The sequence below is a fragment of the Pogona vitticeps genome, chromosome 7, assembly GCF_051106095.1.
Source record: "Pogona vitticeps strain Pit_001003342236 chromosome 7, PviZW2.1, whole genome shotgun sequence".
NCBI lineage: Eukaryota > Metazoa > Chordata > Lepidosauria > Squamata > Agamidae > Pogona > Pogona vitticeps.
In genome coordinates this window covers 14967441-14982855 of record NC_135789.1, presented here as the reverse complement: position 1 = coordinate 14982855, position 15415 = coordinate 14967441, and the positions used below count along the sequence as shown (strand labels likewise).

The window sequence follows — 15415 nt, the reverse complement described above, 5'->3', positions numbered from 1 at the left end:
CTCAAGCGTACATTTTTACTGATATGTTTTTAAATGACCTTTTCATTCAATTACAACTTGGCCGCAGCAACCTCGGTTAAATCATGTACAATTATTTAACATTAGTACATTAGTCTGTTTCCATCTGGACCAGCTTTTGTTTCTATACATTTTAATCCTGTTGCAATCTGCCTTGCATTGCAGTTCTTGAAGAAAATGAGATATAAGTAAAATAAATAAAAATAGGCAGACAGCTCAAATCTTTCAAAATTAAGAATTTTGCAACTATTGGTGGTAGTTATAAAGAAATGTGATTTCAGGTTCTGTGGGCTCAATTTATAATACCTACAGTATTTATCAAATTAGTTACTGTTCTGCCAGTGATAAGTACTTTTTCCAACAAAAAACACTTCCGTCATCTCGGGATGGGGCCAAACATCAACAGACAACCATTATAAATGATACTATACAAGACATTCAGAAGTCACAGTGTGCTACTTTGAGCAGATACATTGCAACTGAAAGATATTTAAACATCCTTTGGTACTAGAGACCAACCAGCATGAAATTGGAGGGATCATTCCAAAACATTATACAAACTTGTGTCAAATACCAACTTAATATCAAATGATATTAACCTATCATTTTAAAGTACTACATTTAATTCCAGTTAGTGTATCTGGAAGTTGAGTCATGGCAATTGAACTTCTTTCTTATTAGGTTGAAATGTTTCACTACTCATCCAAGTAGCTTCTTTTTATGCATGCATTTCCACAAATATTGGATTTTTTTTCTGCACACGAGCAGAGGCCTTCAGGGTTATGGCTACACACCCATATTGTCTAGAATGGCAAGAGGAAAGTCATATTTTCACAGTGCAGTTTGGGTAAAGGCTAGGCACACTGGGGATGCTGGGACCTGCCATCCAAAGGATGACAATGTCTCCCCAGCTCTTTAAAAAAAAGGAGTATTATTTGCATCAGAACACTGAGACTGAAATAGTTTGTGCTTTTTTTAAAAAGAGTCAGTGCAACGCAGCATTTAAAAGAGCCAGATGAGCATTGCAGAGATCTGAGTTCAAATGTCTCCTCAGTGGCCGTGAAACTGACTTTTTGCCTCCTTTGACCGCTTCCTAAGCGGACAGAGGGTGGCAGGAGCCCTGTGCGCAACTGTAAGCTCCTTGCAGGCCTTGTGAAGTATAGATATATTAAATAAATAGAATTTTATGCATGCATGCCTGTCTTTAAAAAATTAATCTGCAAAGGTGTTGCATGTAAAGAGGGAAATGGAACAAATCCAAAAAGCGACATTGACTCTGTGTTTTATTTAAACAGCGTGAGTTTATTTCTCATAAACAATTACACAAACTGCTGTCGAATAAACCCTGCGGGTTTACTCCATATTAAACAAAGCATCATGCCCAGGTGGTGAACATGTAATTGCTCTCCGCGCCTATGTCGTTCAAAAACCACAATTCCCAAGAGGTCTTGCGGCAGCTTTCTGTTCTCCTTTCCCGGCCCACCCGCGCACAGCCTCCTGGGCCTCGTAGTCCCCGCTGGCGGCGGCGGCGGTTCTCGTTGCCGTGGCGACGGGGCGCCTCCGAACCCCTGGCCAAGGCGAGAAGCCGCCTGCGGGGCACTGGAGGGCGGGCGTGGGGAGCTACTCGAGGCCCAGGCTCGGCGGGAGGGGGCTAGGCCGCGGCTGCTTATAAAAGCCCCGGGGGCGCCGCCGCCGGCGAGGGAGGACCATGAAGGGGCCGGTGGGGCTCGGGTTGCTTCTTGCCTTGCTCCTCGGGGGCGGGTTCCCCCGCGGGCGCGCAGAATTGCGCGTCTTCCTGAGCAGCTGGGCGGTGCGCGTCCCCGCCGGGCCTGGCGAGGCGAGGCGCCTGGCGCACAAGCATGGCTTGCTTTACCTGGGGCAGGTGAGAGAGGTGGGGGGCCCTTCTGCGCCCAGCCAGACAGGCAGGTGCCTCCTCACCTGGCTCCCCCCTCCTCTTCCCCCATATTAAAGGCGTGGGGGGTTTAATAATAAGCCCACCTGGGCCAGCTTGTCTCTTTCTGAAGGCCAGCTGGCCCCTGGGCATGTGCAGAGCGCCCTTGGAAAGCAGCCGCCCCAACATTCTGCAGAGGGTCGGGCGAGACAAACCGGCTGGAGTCCAAATCCGAAATCCCAGCGGGAATCCCATCGAGGCAAAAGCCATGTTCCGGAGGGGGTGGATTCTCCGACAGCTTGGCTGGTTTCACGTTATTTAAAATATTTCATACTCCGCTTTTCTCCTGACCAGCGACTTGGAGTGGCTTGGGTTGTTCAAAAGGGGTCTCCTTTTTGCTGGGCATTGCCGTTGGGTTTCAGCCCCTCTTCTCAGCCTGTCTCCTTTTGGGTTTGGTGTATCTTCAGATACACTTCTCCTGGAGGTGGAGGCCCTTGCTCGTTGTTTTACCTGTTGGCATTATCCCCCCTATTTCTTAATTTATCTAGAATATTTAGGTTCCACCCTGGAATGAGAGCTTTCAGGATGCAATGAATGCAGCTGGGTGTGGTGGAAAACAAGTCCCATCATTCCCCAGGCAGGCTGGGGGAGGATGCAAGGTGTAGTGCAAGAGACTCAGATGGGTGAAAGCTGACTGCTATTGATACTCCCCCCCCCTTTTAAACAGGTTGGAAAAGATCTCCTTACACTAGGTTCACAGCTTAAATTAAAATATGCAGATAGGATGATGGTCTTGATGATAAAATACCAAACACAGTGACTGGTACTATATAACGGATATATATTTTAGCCAAAACTCTTGTGTAGCAGTTAAATATGATGATGATGATTGATTGATTGATTGATTGATTGATTGATTGATTGATTGATTGATTGATTGGTCCTCCATCTTTTTCCTTTGCTTTTCTCAGCCCCGAAACAAAGCCCTTTGAGAACTTCCCTGACATAAAATCTGGTCCTCAGGCCGGCCTTGGTTTCTCTACCCTTGCTTTAGTTGGATCCTGTTCAATTAGGGTGATGCATTTTTAATGCATCCCCTCTTGATAACCACCAGAACCTTAATGGGTGGAATGGATGTGTTTCACCTGTGCTCCACTCACATGATGTTCCAAATCTGAACTACTATATTATTCCTTTTTTTTTTTTTTTTTTGCCAAAGATTCATTCTTCGCAAGCAATTCTGAAACCTTGCCAAGGCACTTTGAATCATGAGAAACCCTTGAATAAATAAACAAACTGTATGCATTAAAAATTGATCACACTCATAAGAGGCCTGAAAGCTAATCCACAAAACAGAGGCTAATGGGGGAGATCCACATGGAGTGTTGGGTTTTGCTTCATTTCCCCCCTCCTTGTTTGTTTGTTTAAATTTAAAGGTGGAAAACCCAGCTCTGGATTTCAAAGTAACAAAGGTGTCCCAAACCCAGTGGGGAGAGGTTGTGAAGACGGATAGAAATTGGTTTATTTAATTACTGAAATATCGGTAAATGATCTGATCCTGCCAGGTTCTCCCTTTTCTGGCGCCATCCCGTCTCGACCTCGGAACGGTGACTCATGCCTGGAGGCGGCTGACGGTTGCTTCCTACAGATCTTGGAAAAGTGACTCCCGGAGGAGTGTGGAAATCCGGTGTCACACCAGTTTTCTGGCCTTTCCGTTAAATGAAATAACAGCTCTGGTATTGCTGAACTAGGGAACACTTTGAATAGAAAGACAGAATCAGGGAAGTGTCATTTAAGAAGTAACTTTCATAAGCTCAAGGTTGATGGAGGGATTTTCCTCTCTGCTCCTGACCGACTCAAGGTCCCTCCCTATATTTCAGTTCTACTTTGAGTTGTAAAACTGGACCCACAGTGAAGGGATGAGGCCCCCCAAAATCATACCTGCTTCCTTCCTCCAGGTGATCCAGGGAGCCCAGTATTACCACCTGAAACACCGGGGTATCGCACAGAAGTCTTTGCACCCGCATTTGGGTTGGCATCGCCATCTGAAAAAAGAGCCTCGGGTAAGCTTCTTTGGAACAGGAGGGTCAGGGGTTCCCCCAAGGTCATCTAGTCTGGCCCCAGCTTGTGGGATTGCGGATAAAGCTTGGAGATTTCCCAGTGAGGGGCCAGATGCCCTCTGCAGGATACTTCCTATTGGAGAGTGATGGTGCTGGCTGTGAGCGGAAGCTAGATGGAACGAAGCAAGAGGAGTCCATGCGGGCGCGTCTAAAAATGGGCACGTTCTTTCCCGGCATTAGATTCTCTGGTTTGAACAGCAGACGGTGAAGAGGCGAATCAAAAGGAGAGCAGCTGTGGTCCCCACCGATCCCTGGTTTCACAAACAGTGGTATATGGTGAGTGATGGGACATGGAACTCAAAATGAGGAGAGTGATGGGGGGGGGGGGAAGGAGATTCTCTTATCCCTCCGAACTTCTCCTCCATGAGCTAATGCTCCTTCTTCTTCCTGTTTCAGAACAATGATGTGCTGCCGGATCTCAACGTTCTCAGCGCGTGGAGCCAGGGGTACACGGGCTCTGGGGTGGTGCTCAGCATCCTTGATGATGGGCTGGAGAAAGACCACCCAGACCTCAAGGCGAACTATGTGAGTCGAATCGGGGCTCCCTGGGAGCAGATGCTTAAAACCTGCCAGAGGTGAAAAACGAAACAGTTTAGGAAGCTTTAAGGGCAAGCTTCAAAATCTAGATAAAGCAGCTCGTCACAAAGAGACAGTCACTTCTAACAAAATCCATTTTCCTAATAACAGAAGGAAATGAAAAAGGGAGCAGAAGACGGGGATCTTTTAGTTTAAAACTTTTCCCATTAGGAACTAAGTTTGAGGAGAGACATTTCAAGGTTTTATTAGAGTTGAGAAGACGCCAAGATCTAGCCTCGTGGGAGAAGGGAAACATGAGGACCCAGGAAGTCTGGATTTGGTCCACTAGAGGGCTGCATGTGACCCTCTGGCCTAAGGTTCCCAATCTCAATTTAGACTATTTCTTTTTAATTTTCTTTTCTTTCTTTTTGCAGCGCTAGGGGTGAATTTGTCTCCCATAACGATACACTAAACAGGGGGCCCTTTTCTGCTGATTTAATTTTTATACTGCCCATCTGACCATTGGTCATTCTGTGCAGCTCCCAACACTGACAATAGCATTAAAAAATAACCAAACATAATCAACTAACAATTAAATTTAGACTGGGTTAAACTAAATGGACGAACATTTAGAAACAGATTAGAGGACAGGCACCTTGGTGGCTCACCCCCATGTTTTATTTTAATTTCAGGATCCCATGGCAAGTTATGACTTCAACGACAACGACTCAGACCCTCAGCCAAGATACAACTCTTGGGATGAGAACCGGTAAGTGGGTGTCTTTCTTCTGAAGCTTTGACCCAAACCTCATCCCCCCCCCCTGACTTCTGGACCTACAGGAAACTTGGCTCGGTCCCTTCAGTGGGGTGGAGTGAGTGGGTGTCCTCGGGCAGCAGATCCTTGAAGGCAGCAAGACACGACCAGACCTTCCTGCCTCTCCTTCTCTCCTCCTTTCCAGGCACGGGACACGGTGCGCGGGCGAAGTGGCGGCCGTTGCCAACAATGAATTTTGCGGGGCAGGCGTCGCTTATGGAGCAAAGGTTGGGGGTAAGCCCGCACTTCGTTTCTGTGAAGGCCAGATCCTGCTGCAGAAATGGGGAGAAAGAGTGTGGATCTGGGCAGAGAAATGCATCCAAACCCCTCTGTGGCTCTCTGGAGGTCCCTTTTGACTCTTCCTAGGTGGTGTGTGTTTTGTGGGGTGTGTCATTTTAAAAACTTATTTGGATGTTCGCCCTAAGCCCCCTTAGAAAGACGGGCAGAGCTGTTTCCTATCCGAACGGGAAAAGGACCGGATGGTTGCGTCTGGGCTGGAAGCTCTATTTTTTCTCTCGCAGGGTTAAGAATGTTGGATGGCACCGTGACGGACATCATTGAGGCCCAGTCCCTGAGCTTCCGTCCCCAACACGTGGACATCTACAGCGCCAGCTGGGGCCCCGAGGACGACGGGAAGACAGTGGACGGTCCCGGTGTCCTGGCCTCGGAGGCCTTCCGCCAGGGGGTGCTCCGGGTAAGCGTGGCTCTCCCTCGCTCGAGCGCCTCTGCCCTCTCTGTCATGAAATAGAAACAGGTCTGGGTTTGAACCTGGCAGGTGGCGGGACCCATCTTCCGGGCTGTAGGCCCTAGACGTCAAACGTACACCCTGTGGGCAGAGATCTGCGGCTGAATTATGACATTTCTAGTCCTCATGGTTGAGGAGAAAGGACTGGTTTTTGAGGGGAACCAGTTAAAGTCACGCCCATGGTCTTTCTAGATCTTTTTAAAAATTTCTTTCTCCTTCTGGCCGTGCCTCCTCGGCCTGGCTCTTGGGGTGGACAAAATGCGGGGAAGAGCTAAGCCAGGAGTGCCCCCTCGAGTCTGTTCGGGGGAAAAGCAGGACGGCCTTGTCGGGCACGGAGGCAGGGTGGAAAAGGTGGCTGTGATGGAACGAACGGGGGCCAGCCTCTGGCTCTGACCTTGGTTTCCCTCCTTCAGGGCCGCGGAGGCCTGGGCTCGCTCTTCGTCTGGGCCTCGGGCAACGGGGGTCTTCAGCAAGATAACTGCAATTGCGACGGCTACACCAACAGCCTCTACACCTTGTCAGTGGGCAGCACCACCGAGAGCGGGCGGGTGCCCTGGTACAACGAGCCTTGTGCCTCCACGCTCACCACGACCTACAGCAGTGGGGCCAGAGACGAGAAGCAGATCGTGAGAGCCCTTCGCTCCCCTCTGAGTTTGGGTCGGCGGGGCCTCTATTGGGAACCCCCCTGGCAGGGGAAGGATTCAGAGTAGGGGTTGGGGGACCCTGACAGTCGATCCTGCAAACAGTTCCAGAAAAGGCGCAAAGCAATCCGATTTAAAACCCGCTTCAGCGGAGATAATTTCGGCCCGGAGGGATCGGAGATGGTCAGCTTTAGGTGGACAGGTTAAGGATGCCTCTCTCTCCACTTCCAGGTGACCACGGACCTGCGCCAGACCTGCACCAGCAGCCATACAGGGACTTCGGCCTCGGCCCCGCTGGCCGCCGGGATCATCGCCCTCGCTTTGGAAGCCAAGTAAGCCCCGGGATCGCTCGGGGTGAGAGGAGAGCAGTGGGTCTCCCAGGTGGTAAAACCACACAATCCAAATGGGGGTCCTTTCTAAGGCTGAAAACTTTTTAAACAAGAGAAATAAATGAAAAACACTGTGTAGGAAATACAGTAAAAAACTAAGGTGCAGCAAACCGTGTTGCTTAACTAGACCCATATGCCCGATAAAATAAAATAAAATAATTATCAAGACTTTTCTCCACCCGTCTCAGTTTCGTCCGTGAATAAGTCGACCACCTTCTAGAGATGGCTGCAGGTCAAGAAGAACGTACTGAAGGGTGTCAGGGGGCTGTGTTGGGACTGCAAGGTTGATGGCATCATCTGCTGTGTCTTCCTCTCCCCCCCCCCCCCATCTAGGTTTTCGGATGCTGCCTAACCTCATGGCTTGGCCTTTCCTTTTTTAGCCCAGCCCTGACCTGGCGGGACATGCAGCATCTCGTGGTGAGAGCCTCCAGCCCAGCCCATCTCCAGGCTGATGACTGGGCCATGAATGGAGTCGGCCGCAAAGGTGAGAAGGGGGGGGGGAATGTTCAGTTTCAGAGTCCGGCGTCACAAATGGACACCCCACCCACCCCCGATGTATTAGCTCCCTTCTCAGCTGCTGGAACAGTGCTCTGTTTCAGTGAGAATTTTTGGGGCACGCCGAATAGATTTGGGGATTGAATTCCTGTGGGTCCTGAACCCCGAACCTACATCCTGGGGCTGATGGGAAATGGAGTCCAGCAAGATCGGAAAGCCCTGCATCAGATCCCCATAGCAGTGACACAGATGGGGACCAGGTTATGGGTGTGGGTGGGTCGGGAATCGGTGTATATCTTTGGAGATCATCTGTGATTTCTAACAGGGTTCCTATAGCCCTGTTACGCCCTCATGTGTTTTCCTTGTCCTCCCAGTGAGCCACTATTATGGGTACGGGCTCTTGGACGCTGGCAAGCTGGTGGATCTGGCCCAGAAGTGGAACACCACCCGGCCTCAGAGGAAATGTCTCATCAGGATTGTCTACAAACCCGTGTAAGAATTCAGTTGATCCACAAGCCACTCGGCATGCGCGTCCTGGCCCAGCAATAACATCCAGAAAAATTCGGGTTTCCGTCTTTGTTGATGTTTGAAGGGAAAGGGCAGAGGACATCCTCACCAGGCTCATTGGGTTTGGCAAACATTTTTGAAACAAACAGATGGGAATGAATTTGTACAGGGAGAGTGGTTTTTAAAATACACCGTAGGTATTTCAGTGGTGTCTTTCCTTAGAGGCTCTGTGAGCTGGCATTTAACCCACTACGATCAACCAGAAAACAAAATCATGCTAATTTTCAACAGGAAAATGAGGGCAAACATGGGCTGTGATAGATTTTTAAAAAAATATCTATCTTACAGGTGTGCCACCTCTCGTGACGGGCTAATTGTATTGCCTAGTTCAGCTTCTCTCTCTCTCTCTTGCTGTCTCTCTCCTTCTGGCCAGAGCGATCAGTTCCCGGCTGGTGATCTCCGAGAATGTCACCCCGGCCTGCCAGGGTGGGACCAAGGCCATCCGCTCTCTGGAGCACGTCCAGGCCCAGCTCTCTCTCCGCTACAGCCGGCGGGGAGATCTGTCCATCTCGCTGACCAGTCCGATGGGAACCACCTCCGTCCTGGCGGCCGTCAGGTCTGGCGGGGCTCTTGCCTCATCCCTTGGCCAGAGAAAGAGGAGTTCCTGAGGGCGTGCAGAGCGTCTTCCCTCGGTGCCCCCTTGAGATGGGTTTTAGGGGGTCAGAAGCACTCCTTTCTACATGTTCTAAAAGCCGTTCTCTCTTCTTCGCCCACTAGGCCTCATGACACCAGCTGGCAGGGCTACAAGCAGTGGTCCTTCATGTCCACGCACTACTGGGATGAGGATCCCCGTGGCACGTGGACCCTTCGGCTAGAGAACAAGGGAGACGCGTACAACACTGGTGAGTCCCCTGGATCCCTTTGGCCTGGCTCACATCTTGTCCTCTGCAGGTCTGGGGGAGCTGGAAATGCATTTTTTAACAACCCCCCGCTGCCTCTCCCGAAGGTTTCCTGGACGGTTTCGTGCTGAAACTCTACGGAACGGAAGAGGACCTCTTGGCGAGGCGGTTTCCGGCCTCGGTGGCCGGCGAGTGCCTCCGGCGAGCGGCCGATGGCATGTGCCAAGGTGACTTTTCTCGTGGGGCTTTAAATTTTCATTTCTCTGGGAGGGGAGGCAGTTTGAAGACCAGGGTTGGGTTTTGGGGGTGGGTGGGTCAGGATCGGCGGAACTCCTTGCCACAGCAGCGAAGAAACAAAAGCCATTTAGGAACGGGGCACTGAATAGACAAACACCCTTAGGAGTTTTGGTCATCCCTGAGAGATACTCTCCTGGTTATTTATCTTATGGAGGAATGACGTGTGGAAGAAGGATTGAATGTTAGACTGCATAGAGCCCACTTTTGTGCCACATGAATCTAACCCTATTTTCCCCCTCCTTTCCTCTTCCTCCGCAGAATGCACCAGCCCCTTCTATGCTTTCCAGCGTCTCTGCCTCTCCTATTGCCCTCCCCGCACCTACGGCCTCTCCCAGCGCCCCCTCGGCTCCAACGGGAGCATCCGCGTCTGCGCCCCCTGTGCCCCTACCTGCTACACCTGCCGGGGAGGAGCGCCCACCGACTGCACCGCCTGCCCGCCTTTCAGCACCTTCGACCCGGCCGCCCGCTCCTGTACCCAGAACCCATCTTACGCCTACCTGCCCCGCGGGGGGCACGTTGCCCGAGGATCTGCCCGCCTCCTGGCCCTGCTGACAGTGTCCCTGCCAGTCCTGTCTTGCCTGGTCTATGGAATCTGCCGCTGGGCGTCCTGCTGGGCCAAGCGGAAGAAGCAGGCTGGGCCGGGCACCGGAGAAGAGACCGCAGCGGGCGGCTTGGAGCTCCTCCACTCGGTTGGAACTGGGGAAAGTTTGAAGGAACTTCCACAGCCTCCTCCCTGACCCCCAGAGCGAGCACGGCAACCTCTGGCATCCTGGAATACTTGAATGAAAATCTTTTTATTTTCACTGTGATGGGAATAAATACTTTTGACCTCAGCTGTTATTTCCCCCCCCATCCCTTCTTTGCTGGCGGATTCTCCTTTTGCGAAATATAGGCGCCACAATCCTGTTGGCAGCTTCCTGACGAGGAGCCCCTGTTGAACTCGGTGGGATTTGGCTGCTCAGCTTTTAACCCTTCCCTTCTGCTTTAATCAGCCCTCCCAAGGCTGTTACCCTGGAAATAAGTGGCTTAGGGGTTCAGACCTGAGCCCAGGATAAACTTCCAATGATTTCTTCCGAAAGCACGCCAAATTTAAGCTGTGAAGGTGGGGGGGGGGGGGGAGGAAAATCATGTGCCAAGACAGCCATGCGCTCTGATGAGAAGAGCACCTCTGCAGAATACATGATCTATGTCTTGTCTAGTGTGTGGCCTTTGAAAGCCTAGCATGTTTTATTTGGGTGAACAGCAGCACGCCATGAAGGCTTGTCCAATGTACTGGTTTTTGGAGTGCCGCCAAACCATTGTGTTTAATTCAGAGAAATCACGGGTGCTCTTTTGAGTCTTTCTGGCTGCCCCAGAGGAACACGGCTGCCTGTTTATTTTTGTTCCATTTTTAAGGGTGTTCCTTGTCTTCCAGCTGACGACGTTCCCCCTCATCTCTCAGGCGTCGTTCCTCCGAGGGGGGTCGGAGCAGGCGCGGTGCAGGCGGGACCTCCGGGGGCCAAATGGCCGAAGAGGAACCCCAGGCCTAGCTGGTAGAGGCAGAAGAGATTGTAGGCGGTCAGGGAGAGCATCGGGAAGAAGGCGAGGACGAATCCAAAGCCCCGGTAAGCGCTGCAGAGGTGTAAGCTGGCCCAGTAGCAGCACCTGTGTCATGAATGGGAAAAAAGGGGGTCCGGGATTTGTACAGCCAAGGAGTGCTTAGAAAATTGGGTCTGGATTCAGATCTCCCCCCTCTTTTATCTCCTTTCCTGGGTCAGTCACGTCCGTGGAGCCTGCCTTACAGGGTTGTGAGGAAGGGATGCTACGTAGAGCTCGTCCTTGTGAAAGGCAGGATGTTAATGGAAAATGGGAGTCGTTTTAGGTGCTCATAAAGCCCGATCTGTCATTTTTCAACCCAGTGCACAGAATTTAAAGAGGGGAGGGGCTGAGGGGGAAAGTGTGAGCTTCCCCTTCTCACGGGTGTCGCCAACCTCATCAGGATTGGTCCCCCAGCCCACCCCACCCCCGCAAGATCATCTCTCGGCACAAGAAGAAACCTGAGATTTTTGTCGCTCACTCTGCCTCGAAGGCGGAGTCTGACTTCCGCCCTCCTCCCATCTCACCTTCCAACCGAAAAGAACCCCACCAGGATCGGGACCAGGCGCAGGTGCTCCTGTGGGAGGAAGGTCGCCGCAGCCACCGTGTTCAGGACGAAGAGCAGGAACTGGTCCACGGAGCCAAGGACAAAGAGGTGGTGGAGGAGGCCAGGTCGGGCGTGGCCGTCCAGCGGGCCAAGACGGTCCGAGCAGAGGATGGAGACGGCCCTCATTGCAATGCCTGGGGGAAAAAACAGGAATAAAGAAAGAGAACATGGATTTTCTTTTTAATTTTTATTTTTGGTGCACTTCACAGCACTGGAATCATCTTGGTTAGCCTCAAAAGTACTTCTGGTCTTTTAAGGATCCATGGTTGGTATGTACAAATTTTGAAATGATAACCTAAGTTCTCTTGCTTCTCAGATAAAGGGAAGTTTTAATACAATCCTATCTCTCCCCTCCATCAATAACAGACCGGAGGCTGCCGTTTGGGAATGGCGAACCATCTTCTGCTCTTTGTTGGGGTCAAAAGATTTAGTGACAGATCACACACTCAATTTTTATTTTTAAAAGTGAAGGTTCAGGTTTCTGGCTGCGATTCACCAGGATCAGCCAGCGGCGGCCTCAGCCGTCTTTCTCCCTGGCTCCCGCCATCCCCTGGCTCTTTTACCGAGCATGATCGGGACCCCCGCAACCAGGAGGCAGCGCAGAGCGAAGGCCACCCGGCTGGCCATGTCCAGGCCAACCGAGGCAGGCGGTGGCAGGAGGTTATACAGCCCATAGAGGAGCCATGGAGAGAAGAGGAAGGCCACGAAGGCCGAGGCGATGGCTTTCATGTGGTCAGCGGAGCAGCCCCGGCACCCTTGACCCCCGGGCTCGCAGGGAAGGAGGCCGAGGTCCCCTGGGCTCTGGCGTGGGACCGGATCAGCGCTCTCCACCTCCAGGGAGACATGGACTTTGTGGAGAGCATCGGCCACATCAGAGGGGCCTGATTGGCTTTCTTCCGTGGCCAGAAGAGGATGCCTCAGTGGCCAGCGGGCCGTGTCCGGGAAGGAAGTCCCTTTTGGCGTTCGGGTGAGAGCCGCGAGGTGGCCCCTGTCTTGGCACACCGTGGCCTCTCCTGTCGGGGTGCCTGCCCCCTCTGGTGTCTCCAGGGGCTCCTGTCTCCCAGGAGGCGTGGACCGGCCAGCGTGGCCCAAACTCAGAGGGTCTGGGACGTTGGACCAGAGCGCTCCCGTGCTCTGCCTTTCCTCCTCGTCCTCCTCCTCTTCGGCAGAGCGCAGCTCCTCAAGGGACGACTCGGGGCTGTCAGAGATGGGGGCCAGGGAAATCTGGGTGTCCAGGTCAAGGAAGGGGGAGAAGGAGAGGCGGCTGGGGTCGATGTCCCAGGGGAGCCGGCCCAGGAGGTCGCCGGGGGGCCCACGGAGGCCAGACGGGCTCTCGTCGGGCGATGACATGGCAGCTGGAGCTGGAGGGGGAGAAGAGAAAGGATTGGGGTCGGGGGCAGCAGGAGAAAGCATAGGCAGGGTTATGGTGGTTAAGCTGGTGTGGGCCTTCTAGATGGCCTCATGGGAACCCTCCTTCATCTCCCTTTCTCATGATCCCTACTGGCTATTTGGGACTCTGGTTCCTCCTCTGCCTTTCCAAGTTGGAGGAGTATGGAAACTGTAGCCCTCTCACACTCCTCACACAGGTTGACTGGGTGGGGAAGGCTGGGTGCGGTAGTCCTCCAAACCAGGGGGGGGGGTTGTTTGCCTCTGTCTTTGGATCAGACTTGAAAGCCTCTTTCCAGCTTCCTGAGTGCTGCCGTCCTGATCCTTTCTCTCCCCCCACCTTTTAAACCTCACCAGTTCCTCTTTTCTGGGAGGGGGTTCAGACATACTCCCCATCCTCCCCATCCTCCCCATCCTTCAGGACCCTGGGAACTGGAGTGGAGCCTCATCCAGACGCTGCCTCCAGTTCCCTTCTCCCATTAACCCTTCCTTGATCGCTCTCCCCCTACCCACTTTTCCTGATTTTCAACCTATATTCCCCACACGGGGGGGGGGGGAGGCGGCTCACCTCTGGACCCCCAGATCTGATTCCTCCCCATTCCCTCCTTCAGCCCCCTCGGCCAGGGCCTCTCCCTCCCAGCCCCCTAAGCCTCCCTCCAGCCCAGCGTGGGGCCACTTGCTTTCCCTTCCCTGCGACCCCCCCGTTTTAGACCTCCTTCACTCACCCACCGCCCAGATTTCCCGATCCACCCACCCCTTACCTCTCTAGGCTTCCTCCAGTCCTTCCTGGCAACTTCCTTCTCTCCCTGGTCCGATCCCCATTTTTTTTCTTCCCCTGCTCTCCCCCTCCCAATCTCCACTTGAGATTTACACCCCCCTTTGTCACATCCTGGGCCCCGATCCTCCCCCTCCCAAACCTAGCTTTGGTTTACCTCCTGGCAGGGAACCTCTTTTCCCAAAGGGAAGCAAACCTAGTTCCAACTTGGGCTGATTTGCAGAACTTCCACACACGGATCCCCCTACTCACAAAAAGAAAACCCACCCATCTACCCCCCCAGGCGCTGGGATCCCCCTCCCCCTGGCTCCACCCACCCCCTCCAAACCAGCCAATCACTCCTCTCTAAGCAGGCGGGGAGGGGGGCTGCAGGGCCAGACCCCCTTCCCCATAACTCTTCCTGGTGGAGGGGGGAGGGCAATTGGTTCAAAGAGATGCCTTTCCAGGATAGGGTTCCCCCCCACACACACAACCACATCCCCCTCAAAAAAAAACCAACCCAACTTTCTTTGGAAACTTCTCAAGGATTTGGGATGTGGGCCCTCCTTCCCTTACCGGTTTTTCATCTCTTCTTTTCTTTTGGTTACAGGAAAGCTAAGAAGGACTCCAGAGAAGAATGAGAGTTAAGGCTCCCGAGCTTTTTTCCAGCCTGCAGAGGAAAACTGCAGGTAAGAATATCCCTTGGTCATTCTCCACTCCCACTCCTCATCTCTTCCATCCCCTTTCAAAACAGAAGAAAATGGGTGGCCATCATGTGGCAGTAAGTTCCCCAGGTCCGGGATAGGGTGAAGTCAGCCTTCCTCTTCTCTGCCTCCTGTTCTGCCACTGCTGAATAAAGACGTCCTGGGAAACAGCCCTTGTCTTCTTTTCTTCCCCCCCCACTACATCTGGCAGCATCCACCCCTGCCAGACAGATGGGGTTGGATTGCAGTGCTCAGCAGGCAGGGTAGGCGGTGGTGAGGAACTATGGGACATGTAGTCCAACTGGATCTGAGCACCCCAGTGGTCAATTTTAGGGAAAGCAGTAGCTCCCCCAGTGGTCAATTTTAGGGAAAGCAAGAGCTCCCCCTAGTGTCCAATTTTAGGGAAAGCAAGAGCTCCCCCTAGTGGCCAATTTTAGGGGGAAACAGCTCCCCCTAGTGTCCAATTTTAGGGAAAGCAAGTGCTCCCCCTAGTGGCCAATTTGGGGGGGAGAGCTCCCCCTAGTGGTCAATTTTAGGAAAAACAATAGCTCCCCCTAATGGATTCTGGGGGAAACAGACCCCCCCCAAAAAAAACACCACTTTTCCTGGGCTCTGTTTGGCTGCCATCACCCATCAAAACCCGCTGGTCTAAGTGGTCCTCCTGAACTTAAAGGGACTTGACCGATCTTAGCCCGAATTCATGGGAACGATCTAGAGCAGTGATGGCGAACCTGTGGCATGCGTGCCACAGCTGGCACACAGAGCCCTCTCTGAGGGCACATGAGCCATAAGTCGTCATAGAGAAATACTTACCCATCCTCCGATCCTGGATTTCGGCACTCCCCTCTGCTAGTGCAGTGGTCTAGTGGAGGGATGCAATGGTGACCATTACCAGTCTAGCCCAATGGGGGATTCGAGGACCAGTAGGTATTTATTTGTTAATATCGCCCATAGGGGGGAAAAACACAAGCATTTAACCCTTGCAGTGCAGGAACAGGTTTTTTTTTCTAAACTAAAACCTCAGCATTTGGATTTTAATTGCAGTATTGGTACTTTG

The 15415-nt window shown here is 52.4% G+C and overlaps 2 protein-coding genes across 5 annotated transcripts; one reads left to right on the top strand and one right to left on the bottom strand.

The window, feature by feature from the left end:
• The first annotated feature begins 1548 nt into the window (after nucleotides 1-1548).
• Nucleotides 1549-10165, top strand: PCSK4 (proprotein convertase subtilisin/kexin type 4). 2 transcript variants are annotated; one of them, XM_020780819.3, is made up of 15 exons: nucleotides 1549-1900; nucleotides 3868-3972; nucleotides 4210-4305; nucleotides 4426-4554; nucleotides 5238-5314; nucleotides 5505-5593; nucleotides 5881-6053; nucleotides 6518-6730; nucleotides 6977-7077; nucleotides 7515-7618; nucleotides 8004-8121; nucleotides 8570-8752; nucleotides 8914-9038; nucleotides 9143-9262; nucleotides 9591-10165. In XM_020780819.3, exons 1-15 carry the CDS (start codon nucleotides 1727-1729, stop codon nucleotides 10067-10069), a joined length of 2286 nt encoding a protein of 761 aa, XP_020636478.3. In that variant the 5' UTR covers nucleotides 1549-1726; the 3' UTR covers nucleotides 10070-10165. The 2 variants fall into 2 exon arrangements, with proteins under 2 accessions (XP_020636478.3, XP_072834134.2); XM_072978033.2 differs by lacking the exon at nucleotides 8570-8752.
• Nucleotides 10166-10662: 497 nt separating this feature from the next.
• On the bottom strand, nucleotides 10663-15241 carry LOC110072465 (uncharacterized). 3 transcript variants are annotated; one of them, XM_078379258.1, is made up of 4 exons: nucleotides 14231-15241; nucleotides 12078-12875; nucleotides 11435-11648; nucleotides 10663-10976 (listed from the first exon to the last, which is right to left on the bottom strand). In XM_078379258.1, the coding sequence occupies exons 2-4, from the start codon at nucleotides 12862-12864 to the stop codon at nucleotides 10763-10765; spliced, it is 1215 nt and encodes a 404-aa protein (XP_078235384.1). In that variant the 5' UTR covers nucleotides 12865-12875; nucleotides 14231-15241; the 3' UTR covers nucleotides 10663-10762. The 3 variants fall into 3 exon arrangements, with proteins under 3 accessions (XP_078235384.1, XP_078235383.1, XP_078235385.1); XM_078379257.1 differs by lacking the exon at nucleotides 14231-15241 and adding an exon at nucleotides 13833-13974; XM_078379259.1 differs by lacking the exon at nucleotides 14231-15241 and adding an exon at nucleotides 13662-13787.
• Between the last annotated feature and the right edge of the window lie 174 nt (nucleotides 15242-15415).

Excerpts from the sequence above, each read along its gene's own strand:
- PCSK4 (XM_020780819.3), top strand. The coding sequence starts at position 1,727 with ATGAAGGGGCCGGTGGGGCTCGGGTTGCTTCTTGCCTTGCTCCTCGGG. Across the intron at positions 4,306-4,425 it reads TTCACAAACAGTGGTATATG|AACAATGATGTGCTGCCGGA; the intron begins GTGAGTGATGGG and ends TTCCTGTTTCAG. Across the intron at positions 9,263-9,590 it reads GGCCGATGGCATGTGCCAAG|AATGCACCAGCCCCTTCTAT; the intron begins GTGACTTTTCTC and ends CTTCCTCCGCAG.
- LOC110072465 (XM_078379258.1), bottom strand. The coding sequence starts at position 12,864 with ATGTCATCGCCCGACGAGAGCCCGTCTGGCCTCCGTGGGCCCCCCGGC. Across the intron at positions 11,649-12,077 it reads GGGGGTCCCGATCATGCTCG|GCATTGCAATGAGGGCCGTC; the intron begins GTAAAAGAGCCA and ends TTTTTCCCCCAG. Across the intron at positions 10,977-11,434 it reads GGGTTCTTTTCGGTTGGAAG|GTGCTGCTACTGGGCCAGCT; the intron begins GTGAGATGGGAG and ends TTCATGACACAG.